The sequence below is a fragment of the Salmo salar genome, chromosome ssa21 (assembly GCF_905237065.1).
Source record: "Salmo salar chromosome ssa21, Ssal_v3.1, whole genome shotgun sequence".
In the NCBI taxonomy this organism is placed as follows: domain Eukaryota; kingdom Metazoa; phylum Chordata; class Actinopteri; order Salmoniformes; family Salmonidae; genus Salmo; species Salmo salar.
The window spans coordinates 17,409,120-17,428,053 of record NC_059462.1 but is presented as its reverse complement, the minus strand read 5'-3'; the positions used below and the strand labels follow the sequence as shown (position 1 = coordinate 17,428,053).

At 44.1% G+C, this 18,934-nt stretch overlaps 1 protein-coding gene across 14 annotated transcripts in view; it reads right to left on the bottom strand.

Moving 5' to 3' along the window:
- Positions 1-18,934, bottom strand: part of stxbp5l (syntaxin binding protein 5L) — a 233,983-nt gene that overhangs the window by 34,382 nt on the left and 180,667 nt on the right. For 8 of the 14 annotated variants that reach the window (XM_014163997.2, XM_014164001.2, XM_045704487.1 and 5 more), the window contains exons 18-20: positions 18,080-18,231; positions 14,917-14,985; positions 13,174-13,239 (exon numbers count right to left, since the gene is read on the bottom strand). In XM_014163997.2, coding sequence (XP_014019472.1) covers positions 13,174-13,239; positions 14,917-14,985; positions 18,080-18,231 — 287 coding nt within the window. The remainder of the gene's footprint in view (positions 1-13,173; positions 13,240-14,916; positions 14,986-18,079; positions 18,232-18,934) is intronic. The other 6 variants (XM_045704488.1, XM_045704490.1, XM_045704493.1 and 3 more) reach the window with 1 other exon arrangement.

Sequence of the window (18,934 nt, the reverse complement as noted above, 5' to 3'; positions counted from 1 at the left end):
TGAGCCTACTCCCTTGGCTGAGAAGCAACCCCACACATGAATGATCTCAGGATGCTTTACTGTTGGCATGACACAGGACTGATGGTAGCGCTCACATTGTCTTCTCTGGACAAGCTTTTTTCCGGATGCCCCAAACAATCGGAAAGGGGATTCATCAGAGAAAATGACTTTACCCCAGTCCTCAGCAGTCCAATCCCTGGACCTTTTGCAGAATATCAGACTGTCCCTGATGTTTTTCCTGGAGAGAAGTGGCTTCTTTGCTGCCCTTCTTGAAACCAGGCCATCCTCCAAAAGTCTTTGTCTCACTGTGCGTGCAGATGCACTCACACCTGCCTGCTGCCATTCCTGAGCAAGCTCTGCACTGGTGGTGCCCCGATCCTGCAGCTGAATGAGCTTTAGGAGATGGTCCTCGCGATTGCTGGACTTTCTTGGGCACCCTGAAGCCTTTTTCATGACAATTGAACCACTCTCCTTGAAGTTCTTGATGATCCAATAAATGGTTGATTTAGGTGCAATCTTACTGGCAGCAATATCCTTGCCTGTGAAGCCCTTTTTGTGCAAAGCAATGATGATGGCATGTGTTTCCTTGCAGGTAACCATGGTTGACAGAGGAAGAACAATGATTCCAAGCACCACCCTCCTTTTGAATCTTCCAGTCTGTTATTCGAACTCAATCAGCATGACAGAGTGATCTCCAGCTTTGTCTTCGTCAACACTCACACCTGTGTTAACGAGAGAATCACTGATATGATGTCAGCGAGTCCTTTTGTGGCAAGGCTGAAATGCAGTGGAATTTTTGGGGGGATTCAGTTCATTTGCATGGCAAAGAGGGACTTTGCAATTAATTGCAATTCATCTGATTACTCTTCATAACATTCTGGAGTATATGCAAATTGACATCATACAAACTGAGGCAGCGGACTTTGTGAAAATTAATATTTGTGTCATTCTCAAAACTATTTAAACTCAGCAAAAAAAGTAACATCCCTTTTCAGGACCCTGTCTTTCAAAGATAATTTGTAAAAATCAAAATAACTTCACAGATCTTCATTGTAAAGGGTTTAAACACTGTTTCCCATGCTTGTTCAATGAACCATAAACTATTAATGAACATGCACCTGTGGAACAGTCGTTAAGACACTAACAGCTTACAGACGGTAGGCAATTAAGGTCATAGTTATGAAAACTTAGGACACTAAAGAGGCCTTTCTACTGACTCTGAAAAACACCAAAAGAAAGATTCCCAGGGTCCCTGCTCATCTGCGTGAAACTTTCTGTCCAAAAAGGATGCAGAAAAATCTATCCATGCTTTTGTTACTTCTAGGTTGGACTACTGCAATGCTCTACTTTCCGGCTACCCGGGTAAAGCACTGCTAGAATCCTGACTAGAACCAACAAATTTGATCATATTAATCCAGTGCTAGCCTCCCTACACTGGCTTCCTGTTAAGGCAAGGGCTGATTTCAAGGTTTTACTGCTAACCTACAAAGCATTACATGGGCTTGCTCCTAACTATCTTTCCGATTTGGTCCTGCTTGGTGTTCTTCTATGCCGTCCCTACGAGGGGTGCGTCACTTGAGTGGGTTGAGTCACTGACGTGGTCTTCCTGTCTGGGTTTGCGCCCCCCCCTTGGGTTGTGCCGTGGCGGAGATCTTTGTGGGCTATACTCGGCCTTGTCTCAGGATGGTAAGTTGGTGGTTGAAGATATCCCTGTAGTGGTTTGGGGGCTGTGCTTTGGCAAAGTGGGTGGGGTTATATCCTGCCTGTTTGGCCCTGTCCGGGGGAAATCATCGGATGGTGCCACAGTGTCTCCTGACCCCTCCTGTCTCAGCCTCCAGTATTTATGCTGCAGTAGTTTATGTGTCGGGGGGCTAGGGTCAGTCTGTTATATCTGGAGTATTTCTCCTGTCTTATCCAGTGTCCTGTGTGAATTTAAGTACGCTCTCTCTAATTCTCTCTTTCTTTCTTTCTCTCGGAGGACCTGAGCCCTAGGACCATACCTCAGGACTACCTGGCATGATGACTCCTTCCTGTCCCTAGTCCACCTGGCCGTGCTGCTGCTCCAGTTTCAACTATTCTGCCTGCGGCTATGGAACCCTGATCTGTTCACCGGACGTGCTACCTGTCCCAGACCTGCTGTTTTCAACTCTCTAGAGACAGCAGGTGCGGTAGAGATACTCTCAATCATCGGCTATGAAAAGCCAACTGACATTTACTCTTGAGGTGCTGACTTGTTGCACCCTCGACAACTACTGTGATTATTATTATTTGACCATGCTGGTCATTTATGAACATTTGAACATCTTGGCCATGTTCTGTTATAATCTCCTCCCGGCACAGCCAGAAGAGGACTGGCCACCCCTCATTGCCTGGTTCCTCTCTAGGTTTCTTCCTAGGTTTTGGCCTTTCTAGGGAGTTTTTCCTAGTCACCGTGCTTCTACACCTGCATTACTTGCTGTTTGGGGTTTTAGGCTGGGTTTCTGTACAGCACTTTGAGATATCAGCTGATGTAAGAAGGGCTATATAAATACATTTGATTTGATTTGATTTAAGACAGAGCTACAGGGAGACAGGACGGACAGCTGATCGTCCTCGCAGTGGCATACCACGTGTAACAACACCTGCACAGGATTGGTACATCAAAACATCACACCTGCGGGACAGGTACAGGATGGCAACAACAACTTCCCGAGTTACACCAGGAACGCACAATCCCTTCATCAGTGCTCCTACTGTCCGCAATAGGCTGAGAGAGGCTGGACTGAGGGCTTGTAGGCCTGTTGTAAGGCACGTCCTCACCAGACATCACCGGCAACAATGTCGCCTATGGGCACAAACCCACCATCGCTGGACCAGACAGGACTGGCAAAAAGTGCTCTTCACTGACGAGTCATGGTTTTGTCTCACCAGGGGTGATGGTCGGATTCACGTTTATCGTCGAAGGAATGAGCGTTACACTGAGGTCTGTACTCTGGAGTGGGATTGATTTGGAGGTGGGGGTGTCCATCATGGTCTGGTGCGGTGTGTCACAGCATCATCGGACTGAGCTTGTTGTCATTGCAACAATCTCAACGCTGTGCGTTACAAGGAAGACATCCTCTTCCCTCATGGGGTACCCTTCCTGCAGGCTCATCCTGACATGACCCTCCAGCATGACACTGCCACCAGCCATACTGCTCGTTCTGTGTGTAATTTCCCGCAAGACAGGAATGTCAGTGTTCTGCCATGGCCAGGGAAGAGCCCGGATCTCAATCCCATTGAGCACGTCTGGGACCTGTTGGATCAGAGGGTGAGGGCTACGGCCATTCCCCCCAGAAATGTCCAGGAACTTGCTGGTGCCTTGGTGGAAGAGTAGGGTAACATCTCACAGCAAGAACTGGCAAATCTGGTGCAGTTCATGATGAGGAGATGCACTGCAGTACTTAATGGAGCTGGTGGCCACACCAGATACTGACTGTTACTTTTGATTTTGAACCCACCCTTTGTTCAGGGACACATTATTCCATTTGTGTTAGTTACATGTCTGTGGAGCTTGTTCAGTTTATGTCTCAGTTGTTGAATCTTGTTATGTTCATACAAAAATTTACACATTACGTTTGCTGAAAATAAACGCAGTTGACAGTGAGAGGAAATTTCATTTTTTGCTGAGTTATATATATATATTTTACAATATACAGCATGTCCCACAAAGTGTGTGGTTGTGTGTGTGTGTATATATATATATATATATATATATATATATATATATATATACACACACACAACCACACACTTTGTGGGACATGCTGTATATTGTAAAATTCGACTGAGCGACAGATCACACATAATTTAACATCCAACTTTTTACCTAAATTATTCATACTCATTTATATGTTAGTATTAAACTGTTATCTACTTTCTCAAAACATAAGATTAATCTGTAAAACAAATAATGAGACATTATTTGGTTCCAACACAGAAGAAGATGTTGGTGAAGAACCATTGTTAAGAGTCTACCGGAGGGCACACCGGGCTACGCAATGAAAAGTTGACAGGCAAGTCTTTTTTTTTTTTTACTGGAAGGCTAGCCAACTAGTCAACTATCTAGTAAACACTTCGGATACGAGGTTGGTGTCTCTTTTTTGAACAAAATTAAACGGATATAACTTGTAATTGAACAAAATAGTAAGGTGGCCAATAACTCGGGACCGTACGCCGATAATACGAGACGTATTTTTTTTGCTAAACCACTTATCAAAAAGCGGATAGTTGTAGTATTTCCACAGAAATGTCAAACGTGCTAATTGCTAACCCGTTAGCTAACATTTTTACGACACTAATAATTACAAAACATTGATGCTTGATCACAAGATAACACTGTTGAAGATAATATATTTCTTGAATGCTGTTGAATATAACGATAATACGAGGTGCTATGCTACATACATTTAAAAAACAGAACACACAGCCTACATATCAATACATACAGTGAGGGAAAAAAGTATTTGATCCCCTGCTGATTTTGTACGTTTGCCCACTTACAAAGAAATGATCAGTCTATAATTTTAATTGTAGGTTTACTTGAACAGTGAGAGACAGAATAACAACAAAAGAATCCAGAAAAACGCATGTCAAAAATGTTATGAAATGATTTGCATTTTATTGAGGGAAATAAGTATTTGACCCCTCTGCAAAACATGACTTAGTACTTGGTGGCAAAACCCTTGTTGGCAATCACAGAGGTCAGACGTTTCTTGTAGTTGGCCACACATCTCAGGAGGGATTTTGTCCCACTCCTATTTGCAGATCTTCAAGTCATTAAGGTTTCGAGGCTGACGTTTGGCAACTCGAACCTTCAGCTCCCTCCACAGATTTTCTATGGGATTAAGGTCTGGAGACTGGCTAGGCCACTCCAGGACCTTAATGTGCTTCTTTTTGAGGCACTCCTTTGTTGCCTTGGCCGTGTGTTTTGGGTCATTGTCATGCTGGAATACCCATCCACGACCCATTTTCAATGCCCTGGCTAAGGGAAGGAGGTACTCACCCAAGATTTGACGGTACATGGCCCCGTCCATCGTCCCTTTGATGCGGTGAAGTTGTCATGTCCCCTTAGCAGAAAAACACCCCCAAAGCATAATGTTTCCACCTCCATGTTTGACGGTGGAGATGGTGTTCTTGGGGTCATAGGCAGCATTCCTCCTCCTCCAAACACGGCGAGTTGAGTTGATGTCAAAGAGCTCCATTTTGGGCTCATCTGACCACAAAACTTTCACCAGTTGTCCTCTGAATCATTCAGATGTTCATTGGCAAACTTCAGACGGGCATGTATATGTATTCTTGAGCAGGGGGACCTTGCGGGCGCTGCAGAATTTCAGTCCTTCACGGCGTAGTGTGTTACCAATTGTTTTCTTGGTGACAATGGTCCCAGCTGCCTTGAGATCATTGACAAGATCCTCCCGTGTAGTTCTGGGCTGATTCCTCACCTTTCTCATGATCATTGCATCTCCATGGGGTGAGATCTTGCATGGAGCCCCGGGCCGAGGGATATTGACAGTTCTTTTGTGTTTCTTCCATTTGCGAATAATCGCACCAAATGATGTCACCTTCTCACCAAGCTGCTTGGCAATGGTCTTGTAGCCCATTCCAGCCTTGTGTAGGTCTACAATCTTGTCCCTGACATCCTTGGAGAGCTCTTTGGTCTTGGCCATGGTGGAGAGTTTAGAATCTGATTGATTGATTGCTTCTGTGGACAGGTGTCTTTTTTACAGGTAACAAGCTGTGGTTAGGAGCACTGTCTTTAAGAGTGTGCTCCTAATCTCAGCTCGTTACCTGTAAAAAAGAGACCTGGGAGCCAGAAATCTTTCTGATTGAGAGGGGGTCAAATACTTATTTCCCTCATTAAAATGCAAATCACTTTATAACATTTTTGACATGCGTTTTTCTGGATATTTTTGTTGTTATTCTGTCTCTCACTGTTCAAATAAACCTACCATTAAAATTATAGGCTGACCATTTCTTTGTCAGTGGGCAAATTTACAAAATCAGCAGGGGATCAAATACTTTTTTCCCCCACTGTACACACAAAATATCAAGGTCAAATAGGGGAGAGGCATTGAGCCGTGAAAAGTAGTTTTTTTAAACCAGGTCTGCGTTTGATTTGAGCAATATGAGATGGAAAGGAGCTCCATGCAATAATGGCTCTATATATGTCCACAGTGCCTTCGGAAAGTATTCAGACCTTTGACTTTTTCCACATTTTGTTAGGTTAAAGCCTTACTCTAAATTAATTCAATCTTTTTTTTTTTTTATAATGGCCAAGCAAAAACAGGTTTTTAGACATTTTTGCTAATTTATTAAAATTAAATTACAGAAATTAAATTACAGAAGACCCTTTACTCAGTACTTTGTTGAAGCACCTTCGGCAGCAATTAACACCTCGAGTCTTCTTGGGTATGATGCTACAAGCTTGGCACACGTGTATTTGGGGAGTTTCTCCCATTCTTCTCTGCAGATCTTCTCAAGCTCTGTCTGGTTGGATGGGAAGCATTGCTGCACAGCTATTTTCAGGTCTCTCCAGAGATGTTCGACTGGGTTCAAGTCTGGGCTCTGACTGGGACACTCAAGAATATTCAGAGACTTTCCCGAAGCCACTCCTGCGTTGTCTTGACTGTGTGCTCAGGGTTGTGGTCCTGATGGAAGGTAAACCTTCGCCCCAGTCTGAGGTCCTGAGTGCTCTGGAGCATGTTTTCATCAAGGATCTCTCTGTACTTTGCTCCGTTCATCTTTCCCTCAATCCTGACTAGTCTCCCAGTCCCTGCCGCTGAAAAACACCCTCGTAGTATGATCCTGCCACCCCCATGCTTCACCGTAGGGATGGTGCCAGGTTTCCTCCAGATGTGACACTTGGCGTTCAGGCAAAAGAGTTCAATCTTGGTTTCATCAGACCAGTGAATCTTGTTTCTCATGGTCTGAGAGTCCTTTAGGTGCCTTTTGGCAAACTCCAAGCGGGCTGTCATGTGCCTTTTACTGAGGAGTGGCTTCCGTCTGGCCACTCTACCATAAAGGCCTGATTGGTGGAGTGCTGCAGAGATGGTTGTCCTTTTGGAAGGTTCTCCCATCTCCACAGAGGAACTGTGGAGCTCTGTCAGAGTGTCAGAGTGACCATCGGGTTCTTGGTCACGTCCCTGACCAAGGCCCTTCTCCCCTGATTGCTCAGTTTGGCCAGGTGCGGCAAGCTCTAGGAAGATTCTTGGTGGTTCCAAACTTCTTGGATTTAAGAATGATGGAAAACACTGTTCTTTTTTGGTACCCTTCCCAAGGTCTGTGCCTCGGCACGATCCTGTCTCAGAGCTCTACAGACAATTCCTTCGACTTCATGGCTTGGTTTTTGCTCTGACATGCATTGTCAACTGTGGGGCCTTATATAAAAAGGTGGTGCCTTTCCAAATCATGTCCAATAAGTTGAATTTACCACAGGTGGACTCCAATCAAGTTGTAGAAACATCTCCAGGATGATCAATGAAAACAGGAATCACCTGAGCTCAATTTCGAGTCTCATAGCAAGGGGTCTGAATACTTAAGTAAATTAGCAACCATTTGTAAAAACCTGTTTTCTCTTTGTCATTATGGGGTATTGTGTGTCGATTGCTGAGGATTGTTTTTGTATTGAATCCATTTTAGAATAAGACTGTAATGTAACAACATGTTTAAAAAGTCAAGTTGTCTGAATACTTTACTGTTTGATTTCTTGAATTTGTTCTGGATTTGGGGACTGTGAAAAGACCCTTGGTGGTATGTCTGGTGGGGTAAGTGTGTGTGTCAAAGCTGTGTGTAAATGTTCAACACAATAATGTTTCTTATTAAACGAAGAAGCGATGCAGTAAGTCTCTCCTTAACTCTTAACCAAGAGAGACTGACATGCATAATATTTATATTATCCCTCTGATTACAACGAAAAGCAAGATGTGCTGCTCTGTTCTGGGCCAGCTGCAGCTTACCTAGGTCTTTCTTTGCAGCACTTGACCACATGGCTGGACAATGATCAAGATAAGACAAAACTAGACCCTGGAGGACTTGCTTTTTGGAGTGTGGTGTCAAAAAAGCAGAGCATCTCTTTATTGCGGACAGACTTCTTCCCATCTTTACAACCATTGAATCTATATGTTTTGACCATGACAGTTTACAATCTAAGGTAACACCAGGTAATTTAGTCTCCTCAACTTGTTCAATAGCCAGACCATTCATTACCAGATTCAGCTGAGGTCTAGAGCTTAGAGAATGACTTGTACCAAATACAATTCTCTCTCTCTCTCTCATATATCCCTGGTAATGGTGCAAAAAGCCCTAAAAGGTCCCAAAATGCATTACACACACACACACACACACACACACACACACACACACACACACACACACACACACACACACACACACACACACACACACACACACACACACACACACACACACAATATGTACTTTTCCTCAACAACTGCAGGGATGATACAGTATCTGTTTCCTAAATAGACCCATGAAAATACTAACAACAACGTAGCAAGAAAGCTAACCCAACTAGCACAGTTGGTTCCTTTGAAGTTGTGGGAACATACACTATTATTCTACAATGTAGAAAATAGTCCAAATAAAGAAAACCCCTGGAATGAGTAGGTGTGTCCAAACCTTTGACTGGTACTGTATCTTTTTACTGTGGCTCCTTGAAAGTTATCATGGGAGATTTTATTAACGCCCAGAGAATAGAAATTCTAGGTTATTTGGAAGTTTTTGATTAACTTCCTTAAAATGTTCACTCAATGTTTCAATAATGCCTTTAATAACAATGATAGCTTATTTTGAGTTAACTTGTTTTACTCCAAGCTGAGAGAGGACACATGATTTTCCTTAGGCATTAAAATATACTCTCCAGTTCTCTATCCATGGTATTAGTCCACTGCGCCACCAGGAGGGAGCGAGCATGCCATTTTTTTAACTCACACAATGCTGTTCATTTGTACCTATTCAAATAAAAACCATTTCAAAGGAAACAAGCACTCATTAACCTTTTCACTGTGAGTTCCAAATATCTCTCTAACAGTTTTTTTTATGCGCGCAGCACGCAAACCAAGGCACGCTGTCTGATAATGATCTATAGGCTATGTTTCAACTTGTCAATTTCAAATTATTTTCTAACAAGTTTTATTTTCAAACAGTTTGAATTGAGGTGTGTTCCGCATCCTCATTAATTCACATAAGAGTTAGCCCATTTCACTGTTGCAGACAATTTATGTTTGAGGCTTTACTGAGCCAGACAAACTTCTCTCTTCGAGGAGAGCCCAAGCACTTCCCCAGTGTTTCCCCAGATCAAGTATCCAGACATTTGCCCATATCTAGTGTGAACAGGCCTTGCACAAACTTTTTCCTACGGCACATTTTCTGGCTGCCCCTCATTGCCTTTATTGTTGATTCCCTTACAAATAATAACTTTGGACATGTGTGCGTTCCTATCAAAGTACGTGCTTATTTTCGGCATATGGTGTTGTCGTTTCTACTGTAGCATATTGTATGTATGGAGCATAATGTATTTACTGTTTTATTCACGTTTTCAAGTACTGGTGAAAAATCATGCATTCCGATTCTTGCGTAGTTTGTAATGGACACATATGTAAAATACTTTTGTGAAGGTTGTGAATTAGCTAATGCAAAGCTATTTCCCATGTTTGTTGATGTCATACAATGCATTCTGGTTGTCACGTAAGTGTCTGTCAGACCAAAGATGTTATAACAGAACAAGGTGAAGGGAAGGTTACGTGATTTATGGTGCAACTGGGAACTCTGAAATATACGAGGTCAAATCATGACATCAGTGATATTCAGGTCGGAAAATTGGAACTCGAGAAAATGGACGGAATTCCCGAGTTCGAATTTCGAGTTAGATGACCGTTCAAATAAATTTTTCCCCAGTCGGAGCTTGTTTTTTTCTGAGTTCCCAGTTGTCTTGAACACACTAAAGTCGGAAGTCTGAGATTTCCAACTTCCTAGTTCCCAGGTGTTTTGAACGCGGCATCAGATTGTAACTAAGGTACCTCAGGGTTGCCAGCTCAGATTCCCCTTTCCAGGTTTATTATTTTTTTTTTAGCTTAGAAACTTCTCCTGTGTTTGCCCCCATTTATTGATAAATGCTACATAATAGTAATATTTCCTGCATCATATCCCCCGATGATATCTTCCCCCATTTCTACCCCCCATAGACTTGAAAACCCTCCACAAATTAAATGAACCCCCCCCCCACAAAGCCCCCATAAAATTATTTCATCCATATCTGGCAACCCTGTTTAGCTTTCACATTACAGTTAGGCTAGGCAGTAGGCTTGTATTTGGGGTGATGCTCTGTGAGAATATAACATTTTATTTTGCTTTGTGATTTGTCAAAAACTGTAAACGACTTGTCAAGTCATGTGCTACGGTTCTTGTATACACTGTAACAAGTACATCGAAGATTTGCAATATGCTGAAAAGTTGCCAAACTAAGTTCATATTTTTCAGGCAATGAGCACAGCCATCTCTGACTTAGACGTTGTGTAACGTCCGTTGTTGGAATGAGACCAAGGCGCAGCGTGGGTTGGGTTCATCATACTTTAATATAAACGGTGAACCAGCAAAAACCAAAACAAGAAGCAACACAATGAACGAACAGTTTCGCAGGCTTCTCACAGCAATGCAAAAACAACTTCCCACAAAAGACAGGTGGAAAAAGGGCTACCTAAGTACGGCTCCCAATCAGAGACAACGATAGACAGCTGTCCCTGATTGAGAACCATACCAGGCCAAAAACCAAAGAAATACAAAACATAGATAGGGAACATAGAATGCCCACCCCAACTCACGCCCTGACCAAACCAAAATAGACATAAAAAGGAACTCTAAGGTCAGGGCGTGACAGTACCCCCCCCCAAGGTGCGGACTCCGGCCGCAAAACCTAAACCTATAGGGGAGGGTCCGGGTGGGCATCTATCCGCGGTGGCGGCTCAGGGGCGGGACGCAGACCCCGCTCCACCACTGGCTCACCCCACTTTGGTGGCGCCTCTAGAGCGGGGTCCCTCGCCGCCGACCCCGGACTGGGGACCCTCGCAGCGGGCCCCGGACTGGAGGGCGACTCTGGGAGCTCCGGACTGGCGGGCGGCTCTGGCGGCTCCGGACTGGCGGGCGGCTCTGGCGGCTCCGGACTGGCGGGCGGCTCCGGACTGGCGGGACTTGCAGTAGGCCTGGCTCTGGGAGCAGGCACAGGATTCACCAGGCTGGGGAGACATGCAGGAGGCCTGGCTCTGGGAGCAGGCACAGGATAGACCGGATCTCGAAGACGTACTGGAGGTCTGGAGCGCACAGCCTGCACAACCCGTCCTGGCTGGGTTGTAACTGTAGCCCTGCACGGGCGGAGTGCTGACACAGGGCGAACTGGGCTGTGCTGAGGACTGATGGCTGCCGTGCATAGAGCAGGCGCAGGGTAGCCTGGGCCTAGGAGACGCACTGGTGGCCAGATGTGCTGCGCAGGCATACTCCTTCCTGGCTGGATGCCCACTCTAGCACGGCACTAGCTGGGGGCTGGTATCGACCGCACCGGACTGTGCGTGCGGATGGGCGAGACCGTGCGCACTTCAGCATAGCATGGTGCTCTCCACGCCAAACGCTCCCCATAATAAGCACGAGGAGTTGGCTCAGGTCTATTGTCTGACTTAGCCAATCTCCCCGTCTGCAGCCCCAACCCATTTTTTTGGGGGGGCTGCCTCTCAGCCTCCTCTTGCCGTGCCAGCCGATCCTCCCAGAAACGCTGTTCTGCCTTCGCTGCCTCTATCTCCTCCGGCGGGCGACAATATTCTCCCGCTTGTCTCCAGGGTCCCTGTCCGTCCAGAATCTCTTCCCAAGTCCATGACTCTAGATAGCTCCTCTCCAGCTCCTTACCCCGCTGCTTTGTCTTCTTGTGGTGTGAAGTTCTGTAACGTCCGTTGTTGGAATGAGACCAAGGCGCAGCGTGGGTTGGGTTCATCATACTTTAATATAAACGGTGAACCAGCAAAAACCAAAACAAGAAGCAACACAATGAACGAACAGTTTCGCAGGCTTCTCACAGCAATGCAAAAACAACTTCCCACAAAAGACAGGTGGAAAAAGGGGCTGCCTAAGTATGGCTCCCAATCAGAGACAACGATAGACAGCTGTCCCTGATTGAGAACCATACCAGGCCAAAAACCAAAGAAATACAAAATATAGATAGGGAACATAGAATGCCCATCCCAACTCACGCCCTGACCAAACCAAAATAGAGACATAAAAAGGAACTCTAAGGTCAGGGCGTGACACGTTGTTAATTTGCGTCTTATAGTGAATGGCATTCTGGGATTAGGGAGTTTCCGCTTGTCAAACATAAAGAAACATGGCTGCCGTCATAAAGAATTTAGCTGCTGTTAGCTTAGCTGTTAGGTTGCTAACTTGCGTTTTCTTTTTTTTGTCAGCTCCACCTGTTATTTAGACTGGTTTATGGAACGAGTTTGGTTGTGGATGCGGTTCATCTGATGCTTGGATGATGAAGGTCACATTTATCTTTTACAATAAAAGGTGAAATTGAGGAATAAAGTTATGAAGACCATTTATTTCCCATCAGTATAAAACATTGTTTAGATGCTTTTCAGACGACAATGCTGTTTAGAGGCGTTTGTTGCATCATACGTTCTGTTGCTACTGTCCCAATCACATATTTGCGTTGCGATGCTGCAGGGACCACTGAACAATGATCACAAATATGTGATCGTACGCGTCAAAGGGTTAAATGTGCTGATAATGTTCCAAAGGAATGCAACTATCCTGCACCATTCCAAGAAAGTTGTGGCAAGGTTAACCATAGAATGCTAAATAACCACGCTCTCACCGAGCTCTAAGAAACATATGGTTCGTTATGTGCTTGCTGGGAACACTTTAACAAGTATCCTCCAGGGTGATATGTTAATACAGTTACCATTCACTTCAAGTTAAAGCGATGCCCCAAAGGTAAAGTGTCCGTACCCCAGTGACAGGTACAGAGTCCATACCCCGAGGCTAGGTTCTTGCTGAAACCGACCGGCATCCCAGTACGACCTTCAGCTTTGATCAGATGTAACAATCCTGTGAAGTGAGTTGGGTGGAGAGAGTGTGTGTGTGTGGCGTTACCTGAGGTGGGTGACTTGCTTCTCTCCATGTCCATGGATACCTGGTTATCGGAGAGTTCTGTAAGGCCTGTCGCAGCCAATCAGATTCCAACAGGAGGAAGAGGAGGAGAAGGATGTGGGATAAAGAGAGACTCTTCAGTCATGGTCATATAAAGAAAGCATGGTGATATAACAGACAGTTGACAGTGCCTTAACAGCATCTGTTGCCATGGAGATACAACATACAGTTATCAGTAGCATAACGTTGTCTGTTGCTGAGGCGGACCACTCTGATCCTGACGCAACACACAAGATTCAGGAAGTTTTCCCATATACATGATGATCATTTATACCACAGCATTGTTTAATACTGGATTCTGATTGGCTAGAAGGGCATTCTCTGGCGTACGTCAATTTCAGATATATAGAAGTAGTCCCATCTTTCGTTTCTTTAATTATACCATGGTCTACAGAGGCAACAAATCTCAATATAGCTATAGCTAAAAGTTCAAAGTGAATAATTTTCGTCTTGTGTTGAAGCTCAGGATCAGCTTAGTTCACTATCAGCATGTATGGCAATGAACACCACATGATATGAGGCCTGCACTGCAGAGTTTGGCTGAGTATTCAGCCTGAGGCCTGTAATGTCAACGCATCAGATATTAACCCAACTCAATCATTTTCATTGTTTGCTCTTCAATGAATCACATTGATTTTATAAAGCCATTTTTACATCAGCACTTGTCACAAAGTACTTTACAGATACCCAGCCTATAACCCCAAAGAGCAAGCAATGCAGAGGCAGATGCACAGCGGCTAGGAAAAACTCCTTATAATGCAGGAACCTAGGAAGAATCTTAGAGAGGAACCAGGCTTAGAGGGGTGGGCCTACATTGCCCTATGATTGATATCGGAACGTTAAAGTAATGACAAATGTATTAAAACATACTGTATGCAGCACAAGCCTCATTCAAACAGATACACACGAAAAATAAAGAGACAAAGACCTTGTCGCAGTGTGACCAAGTTGATCTTAAATCTAATGAAACCAAAAATCTCATGTCAAATCTAAACTTTAGTCTTTTACCGAAACATTAAGTTAAATGTCTTGAAATTCTGAAAAATTGCACTGTTCTAACTGAGTAACTGTGCTGGGACAAAACTCAGCTCCAATGTTTCAATACATTTTTGACTCTGATCAACTATAGGGAAACAAAAGCCTGAAATGTTTAATTTGAAGTAATTCATCAAATGAATGCTTGGTTCTTGAAGTTGTGACATAAAACAAAGTCAACTTTGATTAAGTGTCTCAAATAATTTATTAAATAAAGATTATTTTTTTTTACTCAGCTATGAAAAGTCCACATAGTAGTTATATGATGTCTGGATGTCTATGTCATGATTGAAAGTTTACTCACGCAAATCTCTGTGCTGCATCTACAATGTATACAGCGTCTTGGCTTTTTGACATTTAGTCACTTCATAAAAGGGGACCCTTGGCAAAAGGACATACTATATTGACATAACTGGAATATGATTAAATAATTCATAGGTTTTGATAAAGCACTGGCATTTGATTCAATAACGGCTGTGCCACTGGGATTTGTTTCAGAGCTGTTTCAGCAACAATCAATGTCATTCCAATCATCTCTCTAGTACGTCCCCGTGCCATAATCCTCTTGCTTCTCTGTTCCCTTGGTCCCTTCTTCCCTTGTCCCCTTGTCTCCCTCCCCAGTCTCCTTGCCTTGAGGATGGCCTGACTTACTCTGATAGGACGTACGGATCCTTTTCTTTGAATCTGAATAAAAGTGAGACAGGCCACGCATGCAAAAGTCTGCAGGCAGGCCCACATGCCCACACCAGCAGCCACAGTCACCAAAAGGGAGGGATGAGGAGGAGGGAGAGAGAGAAGAACACAAAAGGCCCAGAGTGAAAAATAAAGTGAAGGCAAGCAGCAACACAGTTAGTGTAAAGGAGAACAGAGCAACCCAGGTTCCAACCCCAAACAGTAACTGATCCTACTTATCCCAAAATGAAAAAGCATTGTACAGGAATAGACAGAAACCTAGTAGTATGGGGGAAAATAAGGACAAACCCAGTCCACCTTCCCAATGTCCAATTAGCATTACTTGTGCAACTTGCTGATTGGGCAAAGTTGATGTACAATTGTATTTCTGGAAAAGCATTGTTTATCAATTGGAATTGAGTGTAAGAAAAGTGCAATACCGCAATAAAACCAACACTAAAACGTCTACTTATGTGAGATGAAAACATATATAGTCCGATTCACATAGATATGTGGTAGGGACAACAGCTAAAGGACAACATACTCAGTTTTTACATGTTTTGATTTTTTAACCTTTATTTAACTAGGCAGATAAGCAACGTGAACAGAGTTAAGCTGGCCATTACTGAAAAGGAGAAAAGTAGCAACTTCAGGGGCGAGAGCATCCCTTTCTACCTCTCTCTTTTCTCTCTTCTAAAAGAGACTGATTGATCTGACTGAGGCTACCCTGGGAGACTTCACTGAAGCAGAGAAGGCGATGTGAATAGTCCCGTCGCTCTATAAAAGCGCTTGCGAAATACCAAAGGAAAGAAGGACTCAAAGCCCAGAGTCATCCTCCTCCTACCTCTACCGCTGCCAAACAAAGTCCTGAATACATGGAAGGCTTCTTCAGGTTTACTTGTGGGAGTTTTTACAAGATAAAAAACCTTTCCGAGATCGCGAGGAGGGTTTAAAACGTACATTAAACTGTCCTTCAGAAAATAATACAAAGGTTATGCCTCCGAAGTTATTCTCAACCTTTTCTCTACTTTTAAGTTCTTGTGGGTTTCCCTTAGAAAATGGACAGACAGCGAGAGCACTGCATGTGTGTCTGTCTGTGGGCCTGCAGGCATGTGCATACGCATGTGTGTGTAGTGGGAGGGTGGAGGGGGCTAGGAGGAGTGATGTAGTCACAGGGTGTACCAGCACCAGTCCAGATTAGTAGTACTCAGAAGGGTGTCAGTCTCAGGAAAGCTTCTGTGACTCTTATCTTAGAGTAGTGCTCAAGCCGGACTAACAGAAAGAATCACAACATGCACATGATGCCACCGCAGAATGCAGCCTGTCACATGCACCTCACGTGGCTGTTTGTGAACAGTTGTGTGTGTTTTTTATGTTGCATATGTACTGTATGTATGTATCTCTGTACTGTAGGGACACAGAGAGGTTAGGAAAAGATACAGGAACGAGAAAGAATGGACAGATGAGATAAGATAGAGAGACAGAATTGGAGACTAAGGTCGTAACGGATGCAAAAGAAAAGGTGAGAGAGAGAGCGACAGACAGAGACAAAGAGAGAGAGAATTGTTGATACAGTGCATTCGGAAAGTATTCAGACCCCTTGACCTTTTACACATTTTGTTACGTTACATAAGTATTCAGACCCTTTACCCAATACTTTGTTGAAGCACCTTTGGCAGCGATTACAGCCTTGAGACTTCTTGGGTATGATGCTACAAGCCTCCCATTCTTCTCTGCAGATCCTCTCAAGCTCTGTCAGGTTGGATGGGGAGCATCGCTACACAGCTATTTTCAGGTCCCTCCAGAGATGTTCGATCGAGTTCAAGTCTGGGCTCTGGCTGGCCCACTCAAGGACATTCAGAGACTTTCTCGAAGCCATTCCTGCGTTGTCTTGACTGTGTGCTTAGGGTTGTTGTCCTGTTGGAAGGTGAACCTTCTCACCAGTCTGAGGTCCTGAGTGCTCTGGAGCATGTTTTCATCAAGGATCTCTCTGTACTTTGCTCCGTTCATCTTTCCCTCGATCCTGACTAGTCTTCCAGTCCCTGCCGCTGAAAAACATCCCCACAGCATGACGCTACCACCATCATGCTTCACCGTAAGGATGGTGCCAGGTTTCCTCCAGATGTGATGCTTGGCATTCAGGCCAAAGAGATCAATCTTGGTTTCATCAGACCAGAGAATCTTGTTTCTCATGGTCTGAGAGTCCTTTAGGTGCCTTTTGGCAAACTCCAAGCGGGCTGTCATGTGCCTTTTACTGAGGAGTGGCTTCTGTCTGGCCACTCTACCATAAAGGCCTGATTGGTGGAGTGCTGCAGAGATGGTTGTCCTTCTGGAAAGTTCTCCCATCTCCACAGAGGAACTGTGGAGCTCTGTCAGAGTGACCATTGGGTTCTTGGTCACGTCCCTGATCAAGGCCCTTCTCTCCAATTGCTCAGTTTGGCCGGGCAGACAGATTCTAGGAAGAGTCTTAGTGATTCCAAACTTCTTCCATTTAAGAATGATGGAGGCCACTGTGTTCTTGGGGACCTTCAAAGCTGCAAAAATATTTTGGTACCCTTCCCCAGGTCTGTGCCTCAACACAATCCTGTCTCGGAGCTCTACTGATAATTCCTTCAACCTCATGGCTTGGTTTTTGCTATGACATGCACTTTCAACTGTGGGACCTTATCTAGACAGGTGTCTGCCTTTCCAAATCATGTCCAATCAATTGAATTTACCACAGGTGGACTCCAATCAAGTTGTAGAAACATCTCAAGAATGATCAATGGAAACAGGATGCCCCTGAGCTCAATTTCGAGTCTCATAGCAAAGGGTCTGAATACTTAAGTTAAGTAAATATTCTGTTTTTTTATACATCTGCAAACATTTCTAAAATCCTGTTTTGCTTCATCATTATGGGGTATTGTGTGTAGATTGACGAGAAAAAATATATATTTTATCCATTTTAGAACAAGGCAGTAAGGTAAAAGATGTTGAAAAAGACAAGGGGCCTGAATGCTTTGCGAATGCACTGTATGTGCAAACATACCAATACATGTGTTTATGTTAATGTGCATATGAGTTTGTATGTATGTGTGTGTGTGTGTGTGTGTGTGTGTGTGTGTGTGTGTGGGTGGAACACGGGGTGTGGGTGTTCCCCTACCTGAGGTGGACTGTCTGTTCTTACGTGGAGAGCGTGTGAGTCGTTGGTAGGGGTCCGCGGCTCCATACAGGTCCAGCGTGCCCATACACATCAGGATCGTCTTCTGAAGGAAGTCCACCACCGTGAGACCATTACAGTTCCCAAACGCTAGGCTGAGACACACACACACACACACACACACGAGAAGAGAGTGAGAACCAGCCACTACCTAGTTAGTGTGAAACTGAAGGGAGAAAACGGATAGAGAAACCTGAGGTTCGAAACCCATAACCTGAAGAATAATTCCTATCTATAGTATAATACAATTTACCAGAAACTCGTCTGTTCAGGAAACACATAGGTAATCACATATGAGGCATCTTTTCCCATACATATGTAACCGATGTAAAATGGCTTATTTAGATTTATTTTGAGATCACAGAATCAGAGATTACGTCAGGGATTTTTACACATGGAATCACTGAAAATTGAAAGTGGTTTCCCCCACAATTTCCTGTATTGTGGCAACAACATCCCTGTGTACTGAGAAGCATGATGACCAGCATACAAATACTACATTGCCAATCAACAGCATGCCTGAAATACTGTAGGAAGACTTATATTAATCATTTGGCGGGTGCTTATATTTGGCCTATTTCACACATGTACAAGTGTGTATAAATACACATGTGGATTGGATATCTTCTTTTTGCATATCCCAACTCAGAGAGTGGGGTCACGGCCAGGCTCTGCCATTATCAAAGGGGACCCTGGAGCAATTAGGTGCCTTGCTCAAGGGCACATAGCCAGATATTTCACCTTGTTGGGGCAGGGACTCAAACCAGCAACCTTTCGGTTAAAGACCCAATGTTCTAA